General features: G+C 37.2%; 1 protein-coding gene across 11 annotated transcripts in view; it reads right to left on the reverse strand.

Moving 5' to 3' along the window:
* Positions 1 to 8,817, reverse strand: part of Pdxdc1 (pyridoxal dependent decarboxylase domain containing 1) — a 37,591-nt gene extending 28,774 nt beyond the window's left edge. For 6 of the 11 annotated variants that reach the window (XM_048789535.1, XM_048789532.1, XM_015491082.2 and 3 more), the window contains exons 1-5: positions 8,742 to 8,816; positions 8,162 to 8,230; positions 5,625 to 5,705; positions 3,281 to 3,427; positions 2,187 to 2,376 (exon numbers count right to left, since the gene is read on the reverse strand). In XM_048789535.1, the coding sequence (XP_048645492.1) occupies positions 2,187 to 2,376; positions 3,281 to 3,427; positions 5,625 to 5,705; positions 8,162 to 8,230; positions 8,742 to 8,791 (537 nt within the window). In that variant the 5' untranslated portion in view covers positions 8,792 to 8,816. Of the gene's footprint in view, positions 1 to 2,186; positions 2,377 to 3,280; positions 3,428 to 5,624; positions 5,706 to 8,161; positions 8,231 to 8,741 lie in introns of all 11 variants that reach the window. The other 5 variants (XM_048789536.1, XM_048789533.1, XM_015491086.2 and 2 more) reach the window with 3 other exon arrangements.
* Positions 8,818 to 9,476: the final 659 nt, after the last annotated feature.

Raw genomic sequence — 9,476 nt, forward strand, 5'->3', positions numbered from 1 at the left:
CGATCCTCAGCACCACATAAAAATAAAGGCATTGTGTTGTGTCCATCTATACCTAAAAAATAAATATTAAAAAAAAATATGGAGACAATCTCATCAGTTTTTTAAAAAATATTTTTAGTTGTAGATGGACACAATACCTTTATTCTATTTATTTATCTTTATGCAGTGCTAAGGATTGAACCCAGTGCTAGGCAAGCACTCTACCACTGAGCTACAGCCCTAATCAAATTAATTTTATACTCAATTTTTAGTTTCCAAATCCTCAAGTGTTTATAGTTTTAGGAATTGTAAATAGTTGTAGCATATTATTCTGTGTAATTAAGACTTGGCTTAATTAAAGATAAAAAATTTAATGAGTACTTTATTCACGTTTTCCTCCTTAATGGATTTTTAAAAGAATTTAAAAGTGAACCAGATGGGTTGGCACACTCCTGTGATCCCAGCAACTCAGGAGGCTGAGGCAGGAGGATCACAAGCTCAAGGCCAGCCTCAGCAGTTTAGCAAGGCCCTAACGCAAGTTAGTGAGACCTGTCTCAATATCTCAAAAAATAAAAAGGGCTGGGGATGTGGCTTGGTGGCAAAGAACCCCTGGCTTCAATACCTGGTACCAAAAGAAAAAAATAATTAGAAAAGTGATGCCCAAGTAAAACAAAACATCAAAAGAGTACAAGCGAAAAAACTCCCTCATAAGCCACCAATCCACCACTGTTTTTAGCATATAACTTTCCAGACATTTTCTGGGGGATGTGTGTCTGTATTTAGACATACCTATTTTTCTAGGTATAAAACTACCTATATGAGCATGTGCATGTTTTTAAAAGCATGAGCATGGCCATTTCATATACATTCTTCTTCCACTTGCTTGTGTCTCTTAATAGAACACTCTCATAAATCTCATACTTTTGGATACTGGATTGTTACTAATCTACAAGAACCTGGCTTGCAGTAGGTTCTCAAGTGATTTGTCTAATTTGTCTAGAGGAAGATAGAAACACCCTAAAGAGGAGGACATAATTTCTTGCCATCAGCCATCACAGTTCAGAACCAGCTCTAGTCCCTGAGTTGCCTCTACACATCTCTCAGGGCCCCTTCCCTCATCAACTCTCCAACCCTCTGGGTTTTTCGTTAAACATTCTTGGCTAAGAGGGTTTACAATCTTTTGATCTCAAGGTAGTCCTCCTGATTGGGCTTTAAAAATAGTAATGCTCTTTGAGTAATTCTAGATTGATTCTGAAAACCTATGAGAGGAATATAACACTAAAGTTAGACAGAGCTTTTTTTTAATATATATTTTTTTAGTTGGACACAATATCTTTTATTTATTTTTATGTGGTGCTGAGGATCGAACCCAGGGCCTCGCATGTGCTAGTTGAGAGCTCTACCGCTGAGCCACAATCCCAGCCCCGAGACAAAGCTTTTTTAAAAAATATTTATTTTTTAGTTGTAGTTGGACACAATACCTTTATTTATGTTTATGTGGTGCTGAGGATCAAACCCAGCGCCTCGAACGTGCTAGGCGAGTGCTCTACTGCTGAGCCACACCCCAGCCCCTTAGACAAAGCTTTATATATAAATATGTGCAAAAGATATATAAATATCTACAAAAAGAGTGCTACCTGAAAGCGGTCATAAAAAGAGAATGGAAATGTTCTTTTTGTCCAAAGGGGAAATAGTCAATTAAATTTCTGTACATTCACTTGAAGAACTGCCAAGACATTAAACATGTATGACATACTTCTATTAGAACAGTAAATGAAAAAAGCAAAATACATATGTGTACCATTTGATTAGAGTATGGGAAGAAATAAGGTAAAACTTTTGACTATAGTTGATTGAGCAATTAAATACATAAATGTATCCATCACACATAATTTCTAAATTCAATAATATATGCTTTGTTTTTTCATTATTAGGAAATAAACACATAAGATCATCTTTCTTTCAACTTGAACACAGCAGCTAATGAAATAAGCCTTCACAATTTAAAAGCTTCAGGACAAACTTTGTGTGGCCGTACACATTGGGTAGTCCCAAGTTTTAGGAGGCAAAGGCAAGAGGATCACTTGAACCTAGAAGTCGGGAGCCAGCCTGGGCAATACAGCGAATGAAACCATTTTTTTTTTTTTAAAGCTTCATGACAAAACATGGCACTGTTTCTTCAAAACAGCTGCCTTATACCACATTACCTGATTACAAAGATACTGGCCCAGGCCAGGTCTAGCAGCAGCACTGAGATAGACAACAGGTTTTTTGTTATACAACACGTTGAATCCATCCACCACAAAGTCTTCATATCGGGAATGAATGGCAAGTCTACAGATCTTTGCAAGTCCTTCTCTTTCCTCTTCATGGAAATAAGCACAACCATTTTCATACCTATTAAGAGACATCCATATATTAATGTACTTCTATTTCTGATTAATTCTGACTATATATGTTAATCTTATAATCATGGAAGCAATTATTTTCTGAAGTCAGATAATGTCATCTAGGTCAGGCAGAGAGGATAAGAATGTGAAACACTGTAATCTTAGATAATTGACAACTCACTGTAGCTGAAGACTATACAGGAGAGCAGTAACAACCCTTCATCTGTACTTAAGTCCAGAGGGAGGAGAAACTATGGAAAACAAATAGAAATTTGGAGTCTCCCAGATAGAAAAAGCCTAAAGAGGGGCTGGGGCTGTAGCTCAGTGGTAGAGCACTTGCCTTCCACCTGTGAGGATAGATTACACACTTACACACACACACACACACACACACACCCTGAAAAACATGGTTCTGGCTTATTCTACAAGGCGGCCAGCTGGTTGTTAGCACAGATTTAGCCCTAAAACATTCAGAATAAATAAAATTGCTAAAAATGTTGGTTAGGCTAACTTTTTCTTTTATTATAATCTGCTTGGGGCTTTTCATTTTCAATATTCTAGAGAAGGAAGAAAAATGTGAATAAAAATATTTCATCCAGATCATTGCTCTTCTATCACTAGGTACAAACTAGGAAAATAAATAACTAGAAATAAATAATTGTTGACACTATCAAACATTTATGTGCTTATGTTCTCAGTTCTTTACATATATTAATCCATTAGCTCATCCTCACAATAATTCCATGACAGCTATTAATGTTATCCACACTTAGCAGACAATGAAGCTGAGGCATGGAGAGAGGAAGCAACCTTTCCAAGAGAGGCCAGGGTAGAGCTCCAGAAGAAAGCTCACTCACATATGACTCAGAAATAACTTTACAGAAACTAAAAACTCTTAATAATGTCTTTACCTGAAAATTCTGCATAGCCACAAGGTAGTATCTGAAAGTATCCTAGTTGTAAGTTTTCTCAGCTTCTCTTTGTCTAGAGTTGAAATAAAAGCTCCCAGACTATGCCCCAACAAAGCCATGTGACCTTGTTCTCCTATATTCTGGATTCTGTTAATAAAATTAGATTAAACAAGTATTAGAGTCAAAGCACAAAAACAAAATTAGAATTTAGAGAAATCTGTTAGACTTGAAATCCACATAATGTCCTAGAAGGCAGAAGTTCAGAAAAGTCAATGCATGTATGGTACTGCAAGTTTGGAGGGAAAAATATTTTAAAAATGAGTTCTAAGAAATAAATATCCCTCTTTTTATTGAGCAGGTACAAACTGTTTTTGAGTAATTTACTTTTATAGTATTTTAAAAATTAAATATCAACCTTAAGAACTATAGGAGGGGCTAGGGATGGAGCTCAATAATAGAGCTTTTGTCTATTAAGCATAAGGCCCTGGATTCCATCCCCCAAAATCGGGGAAAAGAAGAACTACAGAGGATAGAACTAAGATAAAATGAATGGAAAACATTTTAAAAAGAATTGTTAAAGAACAATTTCTTGCATTAAACAGCTATTGAAAATAGTACAGTAAATCCAAGGGGAACTAGGTTTGTTTTGTTTTACATGTAACTAAAATAGATGGGTTAATTTCCCTTATAAAGAATAAACTAGGGGGTTGTGGTTGTGGCTCAGTGGTAGAGCGCTTGCCTGGCATGTGTGAGGCACTGGGTTTGATCCCCAGCACCACATAAACAAACTTAAAATAAACAAAATAAAGGTATTGTGTCCGGGGCTGGGATTGTGGCTCAGCAGTAGAGCGCTTGCCTCGAACAGGTGGGACCTGGGTTCGATCCTCAGCACCACATAAAAATAAAGGCATTGTGTTGTGTCCATCTACACCTAAAAAATAAATATTAAAAAAAAAAAAAAAGGTATTGAGTCCAACTAAAAAGAAAAAGAACTAGGGCTGGGGACACAGCTCAGTTGGTATAGTGCTTGCCTCGAATACACAATTATAATTGTTAACTGTAGGGACTGGGGTTGTGGCTCAGCGGTAGAACGCTTGTTTAGCACAAGTGAGGCCTTGGGTTCGATCTCAGCACCACATAAAAATAAAGGTATTGTGTCCAACTACAACTAAATTAAAATATTAAAAAGAAAATAACTGTTAACTGTAAACATAAGAAAAAGATAAAGAACCAAATAGGATCATGGACAAAGGGAAATAAAATATGTGTTAAAACATAAAAAGATATTTAACCTGGTTCCTTAAAAAAAAAGTAAATTTAAATTATGCTAAAATATCTCACATCAGATTTCTCTTGTCAAAAACATCACTTAACAAAAGATCCTTAAATGTGACAATATCCTTGTAGGCAGAGGTATGAGAAAAGAAGTATTCTCATACATTGCAGGTAGGACAATGAACTGGCTCAACTCTAAATAAAAAAAAAAACTTTGGCACTACTTATTACAGTTCCTAAAGCACATCTGACCTAGCAGTCCCATTTCTCAGACCCCTCCAAACACTTCAGCCTCTAGAACAAATGACAAATATCCAAAGTTATTGGCTGCAACATTTGTTCCAGTAAAACATGAGGAGGAGACTAGTTAAAGAAAACACTTCATCCAAACTAAAGAGCTCTTAACAAAAAGAAACCTCCTTAATTACGACTCTAGAAGACAAAGCAGAAAAGAGCAAGGCACAGAACAAGTACATGGTCTTTATGTACCAGAAAGGGTGGGCAGGGCCACTCTATAACATAGCTATGGAAGAAGATGTAAGAAACCAGTAATTGTCTCTCTCTAGGGAAGACAACAGGTAGGGAGGCAGAAATAAGAAGGAAAACTGTCTTGGCACACTCATTTTTACCTTCTGATTTTTGAATAAGGAGAATGTATTACTTATTACAAAAAAAATTAAATAGTGAAAGACAAAGTGAAGCTAAATAGATGAATAAATAAAACAAATGGGAAATATCCAGACAATGTAGACCAATATTTTCAGCTGCAGTAATTCTCAGGAAGAAGAGGGAGAAAAGCACACAGCATTTATTCTTCAGTCCTACTGGTCCCTTTTGTAAGACCCCAAACCATAAAAACTACAGTATCTAATTTTATTAAATGCCTCCTTTTTACAAAATATATTACCCAAGTTTTTTTTTTAAAAAGAGAAAATGAACATTATTTGAATGTTACATGTAACTCAATGAAAAATAATTCCTTATTTGAGCCACTTGTCAGACTGTGATCACTACAGAAATCAAGAACACACAGACTTTCAAAGGGAAGCTGCCAATCATTCTCCATTACCGGGTACTCTGGGGCTCCTCATCTTCATCTCCGTGCATCAGATTCTGAACTAACTGGAGGATGCTCACCATATCTTGTCCACTGCAGAATAAAAAGAGCTGATGGGCTGGTGGGAAGAGCGCGCGCGCACGCGCACACACACACACACACACACACACACACACACACACACTCACTCTCTCTCTCTCTCTCTCTCCCACTCTCCCAACTATTTCTCTCATTCACACCAGCTTTGATCATTTTTTTTTCTTATTGGGAAGCTATAAGAGAAATAATATGCTTTGATATGCAGTTCATACTTTTTAAAAAATAAACCTCAGGTTATAAACTGATTTCCAAATATTACCTTACTTGTGATTAACTCTTTACTTAAATATGAGTTTGATTTTTAAGAATTTGATCAGTCTTGCTCTGGCAATACTGACTGGTTCATCCTGGAGTAGAGACAGAATAGTTAATGAACATGTTAGAAGAGCCAAAAGTCCTTCTAAGATGCTAGGAGGTCACAAAAGCAGCAAGAACACACTAACACAAAGACCCTTGGATTACCAAGCCACAAAGACCCTTGGATTACCTAGTTTTCTTTCATGTAGCAGGCTAGTCCACTTGGATTGGCAGCCTTAAATATGTAATGCACACATCATTTACCACCACCTCTTCCCCAAGTTGGGAAACTTGAGATCTGCTTCAAGTGAGAATAGATTTACTGCCATCTAAGCAATGACAGCAACTGTTCATTACATGAGGGGTGGAAACAATACAAACGGCTGAAGTCATAAGCAATGGCAAGGCAATGTGTGATGCACAGACATAAAAGTACTATTTCTATTAATTAGAATATGACTGATAAAATTTTTCTCTTTCAAAAAAGCAGCACTGTCAAAACAATGCTTATAACTCCACCCTCCCCAGGGTGCTCACCCTCTAGTCCTCTGATGGGGAGGGAAACTTGAGGCCCATGGAGGTTAGCCTTGTGACCTTGAGTAACCTATCCCCACTGGACAAGCCCTTTCATTACAGAATAGTGAGGACACAGTTGACAGTGCTGGTAAAGCACATGACACTATGTCTGCCATCTTGCTTGTCTCAAAGACGATGTCATTGTTACCAAGTGTGAATATTCCTGACTCATGGTGTTAATGTGCTGTCATTCTGAGAATTACAGATGTCCTTGGAAGTATCTCCTCTAAGGAAACTTCTGTGGAATCAGGAGAACAGACAAAACTTAAACCTTTTTATTCCCTTTAGGCCTGGAACAAAGAGACTCACTGGATTTGCTTCCTATTCTCCTTCCTGAGTTGTAGAAAGTACTTCATGCCTAGAGATTTTAAAAATCTGCACAACCTATGCTACGGTAGGAGTGCATATTTTAAAATATTAGCATCCGGGTATGTTAAATACGGCATTTACTGGCACACTGTGAGCCTTCCTCTATGCTTTTCTTTTGCAATCTTGTACAATTTACATTCAGGTTAAGGAACAATTTAAGGGAGTTGTACTGTTGACCTACCTGTAGTTTCCTGGTTATAAAAAAAATAAATAAATAAATTTGTCTCAGGGAAGTTGGGCTGGGACTTTTAATTCTAGACTAACAAGCACCTTTTGAAAACTGAAGTCAGCTACTTATTTTTCTGATTTTTTTCCGCCACTAGTTCAAGCCACAAAGACTTGATAAGAGTTACTTCAGTTGTGAAGAACTAAATCACTCTGCTAATCACTGATTAAAGTTGACCTTTTCTTTTCATTTAGGATATTATAAGAATGACAAATCTTAGCAAATTAAAATATCTCTAAAAATAAAATTCAGTCCACTGAATAGATCAGTTTTTAAGAATGAACTAAGTATGATACTTCAGTTATAATTACTAATTCATGAATGGCTCTGAGTCATGAGGTTGTATTAAGATCTGAAAGAAGCTGGTAAGCTCAGCATTATATCTGACCATCCAATGGCATTTCAGTTTTTTAATGTTATACTGCATATAAATCCCTTTAAATTCTAAGCTGGGCACAGTGGCATACACCTGTAACCCCAGCAGCTCAGGAGGCTGAGGCAAGATGACCACAAGTTCAAAGCCAGCCTCAGTAACTTAGCCTTAAGCAACTCAGCCTTAAGACCCTATCGGTGAGATCCTATCTTCAAATAAAACACAAAAAAGGGGTGGAGATATGGCTCAGTGGTTAAGTGCCCTGGGTTCAACTCTGACACCAAAAAATCAAACAAATAAGTAAGTAAAATTTTAAAAGGGCTGGAGATGTAGCTCGGTGGTAGAGCACCTCTGGGCTCAATTTCCAGTACTGCAGGACATTTTTTTTTTCCCTTTGGGCTCAAACTAAAATTGTAGGACTAATGATTTAGCCCAATGGTAGAGCACTTAGCCTGGAGTTCAATCCCCAACACCATGAAGGGGAAAAAAAAAAAAAAAAAACTTAGACACAAACTAAAATTGTCAGTCAAACTGTAATTAAACAATGGAAAATTTGGGTAAGAAACATTTACACCCTATCTAAAAGTACTAAACTTTATTGCCACCTACCTTCCCTGGAGTGGCCCTGGAATATCCTCTGACATGAGCTTCTTCCCATTTTCATCTTCTACTCTTCTACTTTAAAGGAAAGAAAAAAATGTTTTATCATACCAAATTTTTAACATTTGAACATGCAGAATGGCCATTTAACCAGAATTTCTTCATAAATGATGTAGGATTTGAAACATAATTATCACATCTTTCTAGGTCCCAGTTTGGAGTACAGTTTGAGTTTCAGGAAAAGAACATGACCCTCCCACCACCACCAGCAACAAAACATTTCAGAACCCATTTCCTTGTAGTGATGCCCTCTCTGACCTGAATCTACAGTAAGAAGTATTTAGAGACTCAAATCAATGTATCATCACCCTAAAACTCTTAACAGACAAAACTGAAAATTATGCCCTCCCCCGCAAAGTCCTTTAATTACAAAGCAACTTCAACCCAAGACAAATATCAATTTTAAAGTCAGCAGAAGCTATGTGTGGCATTCTGGAGTTAAGAGGTGTTTTAACATAAGGAAACCAAAGCCACCAGAAAACAGGTTGGACACGCCAAGCAGGGTGGCCTCTGTCCTGCACACACTCACCTCTGACTCTCCTCCAGCATCTTCATGGCCTCCTTCAAGTTCCTCCCCATTTCAGCTAATGTAGGGTCTGCTATCTGGGAAACAAACCAACAAGATTAGAGATTAACACTCCTCTATCAGTTCTGTCATAATTCACCCAGAAAAATCAAATGCAAGTCCACTTTCTTCTGGCTTTCTTATAAAATTTGTAAATCTATTATACTGTACATGTAAACTTCCAATAATACTTATATGGTTCCATGTCAGTATGCTCACTTCATTCTTCTTAGTGGTTATACCTGATTCCATGCTCTGTATGTACCATGGTTGATTTAACTAGTTCCAAATTAATGGACTCCAAGTTATTCCAGTTTTTCACTAAGTCCATAAGAAGTATGTATGGTGTGCTACTTGTTTTATTGCTGTAATAGGCTGAAAATGCTTACCTCCCCCGACTTCCCTAAGAGCCTAACCCCTGGGACCTGTAATGTTATTTTATATGGCAGTTCTTTGTAGATGTAATTAATAAGGATCTTGAGATGGTGCCCTAAATAAATACAGTCACACTTATCCCTCTAAAGGAGAAGGCAGAGGGAGACTATTCACAAACAGGGTCATATGAAGACAAGAGAAATCCGAAGATGTTGGCTTTGAAAATTGGAATGATATGGCCATGAGCTGAGGAATACCAGCAAATGTCATAAGCTGGACAGGCAAAGGAAGACCTCTTCCTCTGAGTGCAGCCTGCCCAGTCTT

The sequence above is a fragment of the Marmota marmota genome, unplaced genomic scaffold (genome assembly GCF_001458135.2).
Source record: "Marmota marmota marmota unplaced genomic scaffold, marMar, whole genome shotgun sequence".
Taxonomy (NCBI): Eukaryota; Metazoa; Chordata; class Mammalia; order Rodentia; family Sciuridae; genus Marmota; species Marmota marmota.